The following is a 16608-nucleotide window of genomic DNA, read 5'->3' on the forward strand; positions in this document are numbered from 1 at the left end:
TCCTCAGATCTCAGCCTCCCAAGGTTCTAAGATTACAGGTGTGAGACATTGGCTGCCCAGCAAGTGTTTTACTATTTAATGTAATATTTTGGTATTCAAGAACATGATTTCAAATAAACTACAGAAATAAATTTGTTACAGATAGTTTCCTAATAGCATTATTATTTAAATTAGAAATTTGAGTACAGTGTCAAAAAGGAAGCGTCTGTAACTGCATGGTTTTATACATAGTATTAATAGGAAAATTCCTTAGACCAACTAAACCATTTTATTTGCTCAAAACAAAAACACAATAGCTCAGAAAATGGACATCTCCCAGAATCAATAATAATTCTAACCAATAGTGTGATAAGAACATTTATAGAAAATGGAAGTCATAGAAAACAGTTTGATTGGCTGCAGCCTTGTCAATCAGTCCATTAGCTAGAGCTTAATTACTTCACTAGTAATTGAGTTCAGTGTTTTCTGCACCAGTCCATGGTCAGTATATGGGATTTAACTCTACATTGTTTCAATCTTTGGGCCACATGCTAGTGTTCAGTCGAAAAACAAAGGAGGGGGTAACAATGCTCAATAGGAAATGGACTCATTACCTTGCTCATGTAACTGTAACCCCTCTGTAACTCCAGTATCTTTACAATAAAAAAAATTATTTAATTAAAAAAATGACAGGTTAAAAAAAAAGAAATCCATGGCTTCCCATACAATCACTTAACAAAAGAATTTAAAATTATGTCATTTTTTCTTTTCTTTTCCTTTAATTTTTTAAACAAATGAAAGCTGGTGTCTCTGCTTATTGTTTTTTAATTTAATTTAATTTTATTGTAAGGGTGATGTCACAGGGGTTACAGTTACTAAGTAAGACAATGAATACATTTCTTGTTGAAAAAATTAATGGCATAATATTTAACTCGTGATCTGCTTTTACTTGTAATTCAGATTTTGCTCTGCACTCTGACTAAAGTCTTTCCTCAAGAAATATAGGTTAATCACACTTATTTCCCAAGGATGCCATAAGGGAAAGCTTTTAAATCATTTCTTTTTAATCAAGACTGTGCAGATTAGAATGTGGTAGAAAATGATAACGGCAACATTGTTTCTCAAAGGACAGTTTTAATTTAGTTTCATAAAAACTAAGTCTCTACTTTTTCAGTCTGTAACACACATTTATAGAAAAGCAATCAAACCAGACCACAGGGACTACAAAAAGATGACATAATTCTTTGCAGATATGAGCTTATCTAACATGTTATCATTTACAAGAACAAGGAACAACTTACTAAATTCTCAGAGAATAGTTATATGTTAATATATTTTCTCTATTTTAAAAATGTTAGTCTCATATAAAATAAATATTAAAAATGATATAAAACCCTAACTTTTGCACTCATCTTAACCTTAACTCGCAGTAAAATAGACAAGATATAGTAATTAGCCAAAAGAAAAGTTTGTGATGACAGAAGTAATCTACAAAATAAGTGTGGATAATATTTTTAACTGTTGAGATGGCATTATTAGTGTTGACATAGAATAATTTTCAGTTGTGGTCAGGGATACATTTGGAAATTAATTATGAAGTACTACTGTGATTGCTCTTTGGATGTTGCACTATTTAATTATTTATAGTTTGTCTCAGCACTGGATTTAAAAGCCTTGACTTTGTAGGTTCCAAAGTGCCTATAGCATTGCCTTGACTGTTATGGATTTTATGTGTTATGCTCTGTAACAAGGACTTATCTGTTCTTACATGCTAATTAATTCCTCCATTAAAACTGCACTACATGATCATTGCAAAAAATTAGAAAACTATATACAAATCTAATGAAATAAAAATCAACTATCAATTGCACTAGTTATATACAAGCACTCAGTCTCTAGTGCTTTATAAATATACATGTACGTGTATATAGAATGAAACAGGACTAAAGTGTATAGTTTATGCTGTGCTTTGTTTTATCTATGATATTGTGAGCACTGTCGCATGACATTCTGTATTTGTAGAACATGATCTCTGACCATGTATGACCATTTGATCACATCATTTCTTTTTACGTCGTCAAGGCTCATGTGTTCTTGTGCTACTGGAGGTTAAGCTTATGGCCTTGCACTTGGTATGTATGTATTCTAGCACGTACGCCTCAAATCATTTAATATAATTCATCACTAAAACAATCTATCTTGGAAATTTTTGTGGGAAACTTTTAAAATACTAGATAATTTTTCTTTTTCATTATAGATCTGATCGGATTTACCGTTTCTTCCTGAGTCATTCTCAGTACTTTGTGTTTCAACTGCTTAGAATCATTGTACGAAAAGTTACATTCTTTGCTGGCCTACTCTGGCAGCAGAGTATCCAGAGGTCATGTGAGCCACTGCTACTTCAGAAGAATGATAAGCAGATCCACTCACAAACAAGCTGAGGATCCAACCCTTGCCTCAGATAACACCACCAGTGACAACTGCAGAAAGGGGATGCAAAGAGCCTGCAAGGGCAGTCTGTTTCAACTTGGCTTTTAAAGAAGCTCCGCTCTGGTTGTTTTGCTACACAAATGGATTAATCTCATTTCCCACTTACTGTTTTATCTATTTCACATGAAGACAGAAGAGATATATTTCCATAAGGGGATGCAAGATGTGAACATAAGGTTACTATCAAAGAGCACAATGATAACAAAGCACTTAAAAGCTGTAGTCTAAGATGCACTAATTCTGAATTATCAGATTGGTTTTTGTCATGTTAAAGGTGATTCAAACATACACGAATGGATACACACATATAAGAAATTGGAAGAATAATAACCTAGGCTGCAACAAAAAAATCTCATCTGGCAAACATAGCACATAGCCATAAACTATATATTTGAATATAAGCTTCTTTTCAGAAATAAAGTTGTGTCAAACAACAAAGCAAGTAGAACATCTAAAATCAAAACAAAATAAATAAAGCTTTAAATATCCTTAGTTGTTTGGGTGAGTTACATTCATATTTTTTTCATATATGATAGTATTTTCTGAAAGGAAGAATAATTACATACATTTTCATTTCAATTGTTCAGAGAGGTTTTATATGAGGATGTACCTCTGGATTAAAAAAATCATCTTTTGTTAAATGCATATATTTACCAAATTTTTTACTTCATATGAGAATATGCTAATGGTTAATTTACAAATGGAGGTATTCAAGGTTAAAAATTTGTTAATTAGTTTCTGTAAGTGACCTCCATACACAACACATTCTGCTGGGATTCTTCAGCATGCTGCGCATGACAAGGTGGTAAGTCACCAACGTGGGTAAAGTGGACAAGCATTATTACAGATATTTAGACATTTTGCAGTTAAGGAGCAACTCTTGGAAGCTTGATGGGTTGTTTTCATGGCTTTATTCACACAGCTAACGGTGTGTGTAAGGTCCCAAGGGTGACAAGTTCAGATGCTTCCAGACTGCAAATATGCCAAGAAAGGGAAAGTGACTGTAGGAAGATATGAGGGAGCAGCTACTCCTTGTTCCTCAAGTTTTCAAGGGATCCCTTCTGCTAGGTGCTTTGAAGACTATGAATAATGAAAAAAGACTAAAAAAATATAGACCCTGAAAAGCTAATGCATATAACTACATAGAATTTCTGAGAATTAGCTAGAATCGGGATAGCACACTGTCTCTGAACTAACATGAATTACTGCTGTGTTTTATATAATGCTTCTTTAATTAATGAACTCATGAAATAAACCTGCATTTGTTAAGAGCCAAATGACATTTGATCTTCAGTGTTTTATTAGGTACTATTTGAAATGATAAAATGTCTCTGGTGAGACTATCTAAATTTTAATCTCAGAAAGCCCAAAGTAGCATTTAATGAGTTATTAAATAGGAAAAATAGAAAGCCAAAGTTGCTTCTAAATTAATTTCCTAAACTGCCAGTTACAGAGTTTGGAAACAACAATCTATAAAGTCTTCATCCTCTAGGAATTCATCTTAAGCAGGCCATCTTTTCCGAAGACAACTATCTTTCCATAAGAAAGGCTTTACTATTTTTCAATTTACCTCAAAGGAAAAATGATTTTCTGGGATTTCAGAACTTACTCAGCTTCTGATCCAAAGGTTTCACTGACTGACAGGAAAAAAAAGACCCTCTTTAGAAATAGAAAAATGAATTCCTTTCCTCTGGTGAACAATGTGCTTCTTAAGAAATGTCACTACGATCATATGTGCATAGCTTTTGACCTTTTCTGCTTGTCTGGTAAGATTATCCTTGACATATGTTAGGGAAACCATGGGACCTATGTTTCTTTGGGTCTGGCTTACTTCACTTAATATAATTTTTTCCAAGTTTTTCCATTTCCTAACAAATGTGGCAGTGTCATCTTTCTGATGGAGGCACAGAATTCCATTATCTATATTCTATCTATCTATCTATCTATTTGATGCTAAGTGAAATGAACCCCAAGATAGGCATACAGGGAGTTTTATCTTTGTCACTGATGTTTTTAATGTACTATGTGACCTTTTTGTTTCTTTTGTATGTTCTTCCCCCATGGTTTAACCCCTGTTTTCACTGTATTTGATTCTGGTGCCCTGCATCTTGTATATACATTTTTCTAATTTGGGAAGGGGAAGGGAAATAACAAAATGCTGAAACAAAGATACTGGTTGACCCATTGTAACAATGAGATGTACAAGACAATATGTTGAAAATGAACTTTACAACTTGGGGATGGAGGGAGGAGTTGGGGAGGTGGGGAGGGAAGGGATGGTAGGGGAAAACAAAGGAATAGGAATGTTCAATAGGATATGTACTCATTGCCTTACTCATGTAACTGTAACTTCTCTGTGCAGTATCTTTACAATAGAAAATATATTTTTCAAAAAGAAATGTCACTCTGAGTAATTTTCCTCTTGAAGGTTTTCTGTATTGCAGACCAATCAGCCAGTGAAGACAAGAACCACAGTGAGATCAGCAAAATGAGGCCTGCATCCTGACAGGGTCCAGATGGAAAACCACCTATACTCCAGTCAAATTGCCTAAAGCCTACAGCTATGTGTCCAAAGAACACTTCCTTTCTAGCATTTTATTTTGGCTGTGATGGGCTAAAACATTTTTTTGACACGGCATCATTTTAAAATCTATTGGGTCATGAGATGGGACCTTGCTGTGGTTTGGGGGTAGTCTGAGTGTGTCTCCACAAGGTCTGTGTGTTATGTCCCCAGGGAGGGTTTGAGAAGGGTGTCACCTCTAAGTGAGTGATGAGGCTTTGTGTGAGTCCTTAGGTTACTTTCCTCAGGAAGAGGAGACTTAGTTCTCCTGTGACCCCTGAGCTAGTTCTTGAGAGGATTCTATGAAAAGAAGCCTGGCTTCATGCTCTTGCTCCTTGTTCTGAAATATAATGGGCTCTGGCCAAAGGCAGCTGTATGCTGTTTGGCCTTTCAGACGATGAGACTTTGAAACTATGAGACATAAAATTCAATGCATATCATACAAAATTGAGGAAACTGATGGAAAAGGTAGGGTGGGAGGGATAGGGGAGAATGATGAAAGGGGTGACATTAATTAAGGTGCATTGAATTTATAAACTGATTTGTTGAATGGCAACTCCTTTTTACAATACCTAAAAGTAAGACACAGTGCTGAAAAAACTTATGAGACAAATACCTCTTTTACTTTATAAAGTCAGCTTGCCTCAGATATCGTATTACAGTGACAAATTAATACAGATTTCAGACATGTTTCTTCTTTGTGGAAGGGTAAATGCATAAGAGCTGATCACAAAGGCTCAGCAGCATATGAGCACAAAATTAATATTTTACTAAATGAACTCCAAGAAAAGGAAACACGGAAATATTTTTGCTGTCTTTCTTGTGTTTTCCTTTCGTCTTGTTTATTAGTTTGTCTTTGGGAGGGTAAGGAAGAGCATAGAAAAGGTGAAACAACCTGGGCGCTGGTGGCTCACGCCTGTAATCCCAGCTACTCAGGAGGCTGAGATCTGAGGATCGCGGTTCAAAGCCACCCCTGGCAAGAAAGCCTGTGAAACTCTTATCTCCAATAAACCACCAGAGAACCGGAAGTGGTGCTGTAGCTCAAGTGGTAGAGCGCTCGCCTTGAGCTGAAGAACTGAGGGACAGAGCTCAGGCCCAGAGTTCAAGCCCCACGACCAACAAAAAAAGAAGAGATGGAACAAAGGGTGAACAAGTTCAACAGTGGTACTCGCTAGACACTGTGTGGAAAATGAACTATACATCTTATAGTTGGGAATAAGAGGAAAAGAACTGGGAGACAGCAAGGCAAGGGGGCCATGGTTCAAAAAGAAGTGTACTCATTACCTGACTCATGTAACTGTAACCTCTCTGTATATCATCCCTACAATAACAACATATAAAATAAGTAAATTATCTGCCATCTCTGTTTGTCACAAGTGAAGCATCCCATTATAAACTCTCACCTCTTCTAGATAACTACACACTTGTTTTCCTTCAGTTTCTAAAGATTTAAAGTATCTGACTATATTTTATGTGTTTGTGGAAGAATGTATACAAGAAAGAAATATAAATATCTCCTAGTCACATTTTAAATAAACTAAACCTATAAAAAATAAACCTTCCCACAAAGTGTAAATATTTGGTGCTAATGAGCACAGTAGAGCAAACTGCTGCTGGTTGTTCTGCAAGCAAGGAGTGCTGAATAATGTATGAAGTGACAAATCCCAGTCCACAGCAGAAGAAGGCTTTCCACAGCTTGCTTAAATATTCATTTGAAACATAGTTCAGAAAAAAATCTTTTGTTTCTATTTTTCTTGATTAGTCTGAGAAAAAGGGAAAGCTATTTTGTTTTCAGAACCACGATTATAGGGAATAGGAAAATATACTATTAGCATGATCTTGAAAAATATTTCTCCATACCCTCATTTAAAAATAGTTCCTTATATTGCTTCCAAGAGATACACTTGGCCTTTCTGAGCCTAGAGATGCTGCCTTCCCAAGTTTCCCAACAAACAAACAAAACCTAGCTAGTAGCTATTCTGTGAGCCCACCATAGAAATGTCCAAAGTCAAATATAACTATGTTTACTTGATAAAGTGTGTGTGTGTGTGTGTGTGTGTGTACATGCATGCACTGATATTGGGGATTGAGCTTAGGCACTGAGCATTTTTGCTTACTATTACTTGAGCCACAGCTCCACTCCCAGTCTTTTGGTTACTAATGGTAGATGAGTCTTGCAAATGTTCCTGCCCAGGCTAGCTTCGAATTGTGATCCTCAGATCTGAGCCTCCTGAGTAAATAGGATTACAGGCACGAGCCACCAATGCCCAGCTAGGAAAGTATTTTTAATTAATTAACTGCTTTTGTCTTGCTTCCATTTTAGCTAGCTCTGTACCGAGTTGGCTAAAACATGTACCATTTCCTCACTCTCATTTTCTTTCGCTCCTTTCTTCCCTCCTTTCTTCTATCTCACTCCTTTCTTCAATTTCTCTTTACCCAAAGAGGAATAGTTACAGTTACTAAACATTTCAGTGCATGGATGGCCTGCCAACAAGGGATCTTGTTTTTTTTTTTTTTTTTTTGGGGTCCGGTTGTGGGGCCTGAACTCTGGGCCTGGGCGCTGTCCCTCAGCTCTTCAACTCAAGGCTAGGGCTCTACCACTTGAGCCACAGCGCCATTTCCGGCTTCTTTCTTTTTGCTTATGTGGTGCTGAGGAATTGAACCCAGGGCCTCAGGCATGCAAGGCAAGCACTCTACCACTGAGCCACCTTCCCAGCCCAGGGATCTTGTTTTGTAGAGAATATATACAAATAAGGAAGATAACTAAAAGTTGGTCCAGGCCAGAAATATAGTTCAGTGGTAGAGTATGTGTCTAGAAAATGTGTGGCCCTCAGTTCAATCTTCTGATAAATAAATAAATAAATATTGGTTTGCTTTTTTAAAATCACAGATTCTTAGTGATTCCAAGCATTATCAGTGGCAAAATGCTTCTTCCTAAAGGGAAAGACAACTATATCTTTCACTCCCAAATTGGTACCCTTCTGTGGCATACAATTGTTAATAATCGAAGGACTGTTGTGTAATTTTTCTTTGGGTTATTTTAGAAGCCTTTATCTGTATTAGTCTAAAACATGGAAAGATCCATGAGAGAGAAAGGTTGGAGACTTAGTAGAAGTGAATGAAGCCTTCAGGACCCCATTTCAGACTAATAGTAGCATTTCTAGGAAGAAAGTAAGATTTGATTTCTTTTTTCATCTTTGATTCAAATTTTCAGTGTTCTAGGAATTCTATGAACACTACAATCAAGCCATGACAGACCAACTGACAGACAAAGAGATGCTTAGTATTTCCTCTAAGTCTTGAGGTAAATGGCTGGAATAAAGCAATAGCTCAGGCATTTCTTGCCTATTCTGTTTTCAAGGGATTGTAACAGCCATTTCATATTGTCAAGCTTATAATTTCCTTGGAATTTTCTGCTGAGCTAGGTATGACAAATTTTTAAGGTAATTTTGAAAAATAAAATTTCTTTGAAATGAGACTGTGGTATTGAAAAGACATTATGTCCTAGCTCCAGTTACTTTGACTTCTCAGGACAGTCTGCATCAGGCATTCCCAAAGCCTTGTTCTTTAGCTTTCTCTTTAATTCTGTGACCTTCTGAAGATTTCCCTTTTTGAGTATTTTAGCCATGGCGAGTTTCTGTGGTTTGCATTTGAAACATACAAATACTCTTGTTTTGCTTTATTGTTCAAGGCTGGTATTGTACCATTTGAACTATACCTCCACTTTTGGCTTTTTTCTGGTTCAATGGAGATGAGAGTATAATGGACTTTTTAAAAATCTGGGCTGGTTCCCATCCTTGATCCTCAGATTTTAGACTTTTGAGTAGCAAGCTAGGATTGTCAGTGTGAGCCACAGGCACCCAACTCAAACTTGGTGTATTTTCATACACTCAAATTACATTTCATCCTTACAACTTAAGTGAGTTATTAAGGTGTTCTACATAAGAAGAAACTAATTGTTAGTGTTAAAAATAATTCCTTCTTCACTGTATATTTAAGCAGTTGCAAAATTACAATTCAAATTTGAAATTGTTAAGATTTATGACATTCTTCTCACCCTTGTTGTGGCAAAATTTAGAAATTTCTTCTTCAAGGTCATATGTTGTCTGCCTCAAAAAGATACCAACTATACAACACCCTTTACTATAACCATTGCCCACACATTCATTCAACAAATATGGGAAAAAACCTCCAAATACAGTAGTAAAGCCATATGGTTCATACAGCTTAAGAATAATTTAGCTCGTTAAATTAGAAATCGTTTCTGCTCAATTTAAGCTTTCAGTGGAGTAATTCTTCACTGCAATGATTTCTAGGGACACAGAACAGAAAATAGCTTTAATTCTAGTTTTTAAAATACACAGAAGAGATGATGAAGAGACCTAACTCCTCAAATTTCAGTCATTTGCATGACACCCTCAAGATTTCTGTTGGGTCTGTGTGCCAACTAATAGTTCTTGAAAATCAATTTCTACTTATTTTTTACATATTTTAAAAGGAAACCTTGTTATTATCTTAAATCAAAACCAATACTTTCCTTAAGTGGAAAGCAATAAAAATAAATTCAGTAAAACAAGGGGGGTGAATCTAAAGGAGACAGCATCGGAGTGCAAAGCTCGGAAACTGAATCTTGATCTACTCAGTTCCAAAGAATGATTAGCAACCGTTTAACATGTGTTAAAGATATACTAGCTCGGGACTAATCTTCCTCTTGGAACTAATCAGGATTGAAAGAGAAACTAATGGAAGTAATTCAGTGCTATTTAATACTTTAGAGTCCAGTGTTATGTGTTCTGCACAGTGTAGCATACTGCTTCAGGAAATGAGTGTATTATTTGTAGAGAGGACTCTGAGAAGCAGCTTTCCAACTGACATTACATTCATTCACCTATCTACTGAATCTCCCATATGTCAGTCATTGATTCTGAGTGCTGAAGATTCAATGGTAAGCCTCTCACTTTGAGGAGAAGGTAAGTTAAAAAAGAAGTCAATTATGGGCTGGGAGTTGGCTCAATGGTAAAGTGCTTGCCTTGCATGCATGAGGTCCTGGGTTCGATTCCTCAGCACCACATAAGCAAAAAGAAAAAAGCTGGAAGTGGCTCTGTGGCTCAAGTGGTAGAGCACTAGCCTTGACCTGAAGAGCTGAGGGACAGCGCCCAGGCCCAGAGTTCGGGCCCCACGACTGGACCCCCCCTCCCCCAAAAAAGAAGTCAATGAAATCAGAAAACTATAAAGCAGCATTTAAACAGCTTACATTAGACACTAAGTGCTAGACTAGTAGGCGAGAGGTCATTTTCAAGTAGAGAGGGCACCTGCACCTATTGCTCGAGAATTTCTAGAAGGCTCAGTATGTCACTGACCTCTCATTTCCTTTGTTGAACATCAGTTAAAAAGAGCTACCATCTAAGGAATGGAAGCCTAGAATATACCTGAAGAGTAGAAGCACAGAGCAGTAAAGTGTTCTTCACGAATAAGCAAGAGACAGAGAAGACATCTACTTTTCCTAATTCTTTCCTTTAAAAAGAAAGACTCATAGCTAGGCACTGGTGGCTCACGCCTGTAATCCTAGCTACTCAGGAGGCTGAGATCTGAGGATCATGGTTCAAAGCAAGCCTGTACAGGAAAGTCCATGAGACTCTTATCTCCTATAAACTACCAGGAAACCAGAAGTGGTGCTGTGGCTCCAGTGGTAGAGTGCTTGCCTTGAGCAGAAGAGCTCAGGGACGGTGACCAGCCAGGCCCAGAGTTCAAGGCCCACGACTGACAAAAAAAAAAAAAAGACTCATGATTACTTAGAATCAGAGGCTAGATTTTGATTTAAATTGGACTTCTGGAAATCTAGTATGAAATTCTTATTAAAATGTCTCTTTGAAGAGTTCAGTTGTGTTAATGATTTCCCCAGAGAATCCAAAAGATATCATACTTGTATATGTGATATGATATATATATATGTATATATGATATACATGATCTTGCTATCTAAATTTTTTAAATTGAACCATTTAAGTAAGCAGCCCAGCTTACTACATGTTAAACCAACCAATGTGTTCCTTTCATAGGAATGAAGACCAATAAAATATGATCTACCTGTGAAGTTTGAGAGTCACAGTTCCATAAACAGTGGCAAAACCGAGCAGACGAACCCATCTCAGGAGAATACAGCGAAATGTACTTGGCTCAAAGTATAAAATAACAACCTGTGGGAGGAGAACAGAGAGGAAAAGACTTTCAGGCTCAATGGATCACCCAATGATTACTTCATAATCTGATGTTTTAATATATGTGAATTTTGAGATGAGCACAGTCATTCAAATAATTCTTGAAAAGGCTACTTTGATCATTGCATTATTGAAAAACTACAGACTCCCTACAGCTTTCCAAATAAACCTTTCAAATGATTAACAATTAAATGCATTGTTAATTGTTGACAACTAACAACAAAATAAATATTAGGAAGCGAAAATGAGATTGGAGGTGGGGCAGTGCAGAGGGTGGAAGAATGTAAAAGGGAACAAACAGGGCAGAAAAAGCAAGACTATTCAATATAAGTAAGTAATAAAGGAAGGAGGAAATGTAACAGAGGATGAAAAGAACAATGGGAGAGGTGACTCTGCTCAATGGGCATTGGACACTTAGATAAACATTAAACTGTAACCCCCTTGAACAAGTTTTAGAAAAGTAAATTTTCGGAATCTAACTTTGAAGAGTTTCTATCAACTGTATCCAAGTCTCTAATATAGCCAAGCACACCTGTCTTATCTTCCAACAAAGGCAAGCCAGCTTGGCTTCTTTGTCTTCCTCTAGTTATACTTACAGCAATTCTCTGGAACTGTTCTAGTGAAAGGGTCCCACAATGCACCCCTAAACAAGCCACCAACTGCTCCACTTTTACTGCTTGGTACTTGGACCAATTATCTCACTAATTCCTTGCTTCTCCACTTCTGCTCCAACAGTAATATTCCAAACACTGCATGTTGATGATACAATGCATGAAGGCCAAAAGAATATTGCTACAATAAACCTCTGTGCAGTTTCAGTGGGGCCACAAAAAGAAACAACAAGTGTCCAATTCGAGGGGACTGAGCACAGGTATTTGCAAGGCACTCCATTACTTTTCATGTGCTCCCGCTTGATTTTCAGCAAGCCATTGTAGAATAAGAATTGGTTTGGTCCTGACTATGGAACTCAGTATAATGAGTGCTAAAGGATTAGTGATGTTCAAACATACAGGCATATATGGTATGAGCTAATTCTACTGAAATCAATACCATAATGTAACTAAAAATGTAGCCATTGCCCAAACTTTGTTACTTTTGGTTTTTGTTCATACCAGAGTTGTGTGTGTGTGTGTTATTGGGAACTAACATTTTTCTTTTTCTTTTTTCCAAATTTTATTTTATTGTAATGATGCTGTACAGAGGGGTTACAGTTGCAAGAGTAAGGTAATGAGTGCATTTCTTGTCGAGCATTGCTACCCCCTCCTTTGTTGTTCTCCTATAATCCCTTCCTTCTCCCACCTCCCTCACTCCTCCCCCCACAAAGCTGTAAGGTTCATTTCCAATATACTATCTTGTGGGTATCATTGTTGCAATGGGTCATCCTGTGTCCTTGTTTCAGCATTTTGTTATTCCCCTTACTCTCCCCCAGTTAGATAAATGTATATACAAAAGCAGGGTACCAAAATCAAGTACAGTGACCAAATAGGGGGAAGAACATATAAAGGAAACAAAAAAAAATCACACCAAACACTAAACAACAACAACAAAGACAGAGTTCTTGTATCCATATCTTAGGGTTCCTTTCATTTAGCATCATCTTATATGGTCATATATACATAGCTCTTGAGCTTTCTGCTCATCTGATAAAGTTATCCTAGACGTATACTAATTATTGCAAATGAGGGAAATCATGGGACCTAGCTTTCTTTAGGTCTGACTTACTTCACTTAATATGATTTTGCACATTTTTCTATTAATATTTTACAAGTGGAGTTCCTCTCTCCTGAAGAGCCAAGAATGGCATCACATAAACTCTCTCTTGGTATTTCTCATATATTTCTACTATATAAAGGTATTAAATTCTCAAGGAATGGGGGAAACACTTGAAAAAGTTGTCATTGATAAATGCTTAAATAGGCAGAAACGGGAGATAAAATTGCTTTGGGTGCTCTTGAAGATGAGGAAAATATTTCAACTTTATTCTTCCACTACTACACAGTATTTGCCCTTAAATTTCCAATTTACTACATATAGTAAAGATAAAGATTTGCCTATTGGTTTATCAAAAAAAAATATGGATTTAGCAAAGAGGAGAGAGAGAGAGGGAATAAATGTTCTTTATTTACTGATTTTTCAAATGAGATTAAAATTCTATAAATTGTATTCTAAGTAGGAGAACATATTTTAGAGATGGTTCCTTTGTGTGACAGTCCAATCATAATTATGAGTTCTAAAAGCAAGCTTTCTGAGGGAATTTAAGATGAGAGAAGACAGTGGAAGAAAATAAATTGGATGATACATGACTAAAGCATTTCTGTTCCTTATTAAGAGAGAGAAAAGTGACAGATTATAGACTAGAGGGACAACAATATTAAATAAAAAATAGAAAATTCCCAAATACTTCCACCAGAAATGACTTCAGAAATTTTCCTAGAACATTGGATTCCTAGAGGCCCCTATGAGTTATTCCATTGATATCTAGTATATTGTCTCTAGGTAATAAATGAACAAAGGTAACTATAATATAGACATCTGTATAATTTTCATTTGAAAATGAAGAATTCCTCTTGAATTATTGGTAAAAATATTGATTGATTTTCACACTTATATTTAACAGATGAAAAACTTGAGAACTTGTAAGAGATTATTGAATTGGTCAGAAATTTAATTTTTGTTCTAGTAGAATTACATCTCATTGTACCAATTTGACATCTTCTGACAACCCCAACCATTTTTTTGTTCCTTCTTCTGAATCTCTATAGTTACTTCTTGACTATACTCTTTCTACTGTATCTTATATTTTACTTATCTGTGTTGGTGCCTTTCTGGATAAAATACAAAACTGGAGATAGGCATGCCTCTCTGCATATTTCATATGTTTCATAGACATAAAATATATATATATTAAATATTCACTTAATAACCTATTTAGCTAATTTTAAAAGAAAACATTATTTTCAGAATAGCCCCTTTGAAAATATGACTAGGGCTCATTAATCACTATGCTTTTGATGCACATACTCAATCTTTATTGACACTGTAATGGATTTGGAAGTGACAAAATAAAACCATATGTGTGTTAAATCCTTAAAGAAGTAGCAAATGGTAAAATAATGTTATGACAATATTAAGTATTTCTGCACCACTTAGTATCTGCTAGTCATCAGAATGAGCCTGTTTGCATACTTGCACTCATTTAAGCCTCACAGTGCACTGTGAGCAGGGACTTATATTTTGCCCAAGAGAGGTAGGCCATACAGAGTGGGGTGATGTACTCAGTGTATCACAGACAGAAGGTGTCTAAGACAGGATATGAATGTACGCATTTGGTTCCAGAATTCACGCTCATGCTCAGAACTCTGCTGCTCTGCTGCTCCAAATGAATGATTCATTCTATTAGCAGGGAAGAAGACCAGTGCCTTCATCCCTTGAGTTGCAGTATGGAAAGATTTTGGAGGAAGGGGAAATTGCTTTCCATAGAAGTTCAGTTTAGCCTGGGAGGACCAACATCTGAACATGAACTTGAGGAGAAACAGGTGCAAGTATGCAGACATGGAGGAGAATGGGGGAGTCCAAGACAAAAGCATGTTGTGGGAAAGTTCTGGAGTGTAGAGTCTAAGGTTACAGCTAGGAGTGAAAACAGAAGATTTCTGAGAATAAAGCTGTGAGATAAAGTTGATCACTGTAAGCTTTGAAGAAAAGGGAAAGGAATTCAGATTATGGCTACTATACATACCATTAAAATCCCCTCTGTATAGGTCAGAAGTGTATATCACAGAACTTATCTAGTGGCAGCATGTCAGAAGGCTGGTTGGGCCATGGAAGAAGAAAAGACTGAGATGAGACATCTGAAGGAACAAAGGTGGCCCAAAGTCTTCATCTTACCTACAAAACTTTTCCCTTTCCCTCTGTTTTATTTCAGCCCCCCCCCCCCTTTATCTCAGCCCTCAAACATCAACAATTGGGATGTTTCTGATCACCTTACTGCCCTCCTTAGAACTCTTCAGTGGCTTTCAGCATTCTGAGGAGAGTCAAAATTCCCTAAGATAGTTGTCAGGGCCCTTTACAATTGAGCCAGCTCATATCTACTGAATTATTATTTTCCAATCACCAAAGTCCTTGAGAGTGCTGTGTTGTTGTTTTGACTGGACACTGTTTAAAAGCCACACTTTCTCACTTGTACCTACTTGGATTACTTCTGCCACCCCTTCGGGTCTCAACACCTTCCTTTAGGATGAAGTGGCCTTCCCTGTAGTTTAGCTTACAGTCATCCCTTTCTTTTAGATGCCCAGGCTCTGTGGAGGCCATGCTTACTCTGTCTATTTCCATGACACAGAAGCTAAGAGTCCTGGCACATAGAGAGGCTTCATAAATACTTTTGAGTGCAAGTAAAATAAGACACATTGTTTTCATAAACTGCTTTGTTAAATGGTAACTCCTTTGAATAACTATTTAAGGAAAATAAAAATATTTTTAAAATAAGTAAGTAAAATTTAAAAAAGGGTATAACTGGACACAACTAATGTTGTAAAACCAGAAACACAGTTATTCATGGGAAGAGAGGAAAGAAGATAGAGAATCAAGGAAACACTGGGCAACCAATTTATTTAGGCAAATGAAAATAAAATGTCAAAGATAAATGATGATTTTTAACCTTGGGTGATGGAGAAGAAGATGTTTCTGTTTGAAATGAAACAGAAAAATGAGAATGTGCATAACCCTGGGAGAAATTATGGTCCTTCTGTGTATTGACCTTTCTGCCGTACCCCTCTCCCTCTCAGGTCTACCATCCATGACTTTTCATTACTGCCCAGATTGAGCTGGGTTTCCATCTTATTTGCATAGCATTTACTCTTCCTTCACTGCCATCTCTAACTATTTTGATATCGTTAATTATGTAATACATTTATTTAATGTTTTCTAAGCTTGGTTATAAGATATACAGGAGTGGGAATTTTAACTATTTTTTTGTTCATAATTGCACAGGCATACTCTAGGCATCACCTACAGTAAGAGATAACCAATATATGCACTGAGAAGGAATTTTTTAAATAGAAGAAAAAAAAGGAAGGAGAGACGTGCTGAGGAGATATGAAACATTAAGTTCATCTTTAGATATAGTGAGTATGAATTGCACATAGGACTTCCAATTCAGATGTCCAAACCTTGTTTTATAGTGGTTAATACACTACACTAGGAGGAGAAAAAAATTTAAAAAAACCCAAAGATTATGAAGCTTCTTATTTTTTAACTTTTATTTTTGTAACATTTAAATAGTTTAGCAAAATAATTATAAAACACACCCCAAATCCTAGTCAGTAGCATTTCATAATAGACCTTTGTAAAAAAAGATATGGAGAA

At 36.4% G+C, this 16608-nt stretch overlaps 1 protein-coding gene across 1 annotated transcript in view; it reads right to left on the bottom strand.

Moving 5' to 3' along the window:
* Gpr158 (G protein-coupled receptor 158) overlaps nt 1-16608 on the bottom strand; it is a 340812-nt gene that overhangs the window by 28631 nt on the left and 295573 nt on the right. Inside the window, exon 6 of the mRNA XM_042686137.1 lies at nt 11117-11226. Coding sequence (XP_042542071.1) covers nt 11117-11226 — 110 coding nt within the window. The remainder of the gene's footprint in view (nt 1-11116; nt 11227-16608) is intronic.

The sequence above is a fragment of the Dipodomys spectabilis genome, unplaced genomic scaffold, assembly GCF_019054845.1.
Source record: "Dipodomys spectabilis isolate Male_0828 unplaced genomic scaffold, ASM1905484v1 ptg000096l, whole genome shotgun sequence".
Taxonomy (NCBI): domain Eukaryota; kingdom Metazoa; phylum Chordata; class Mammalia; order Rodentia; family Heteromyidae; genus Dipodomys; species Dipodomys spectabilis.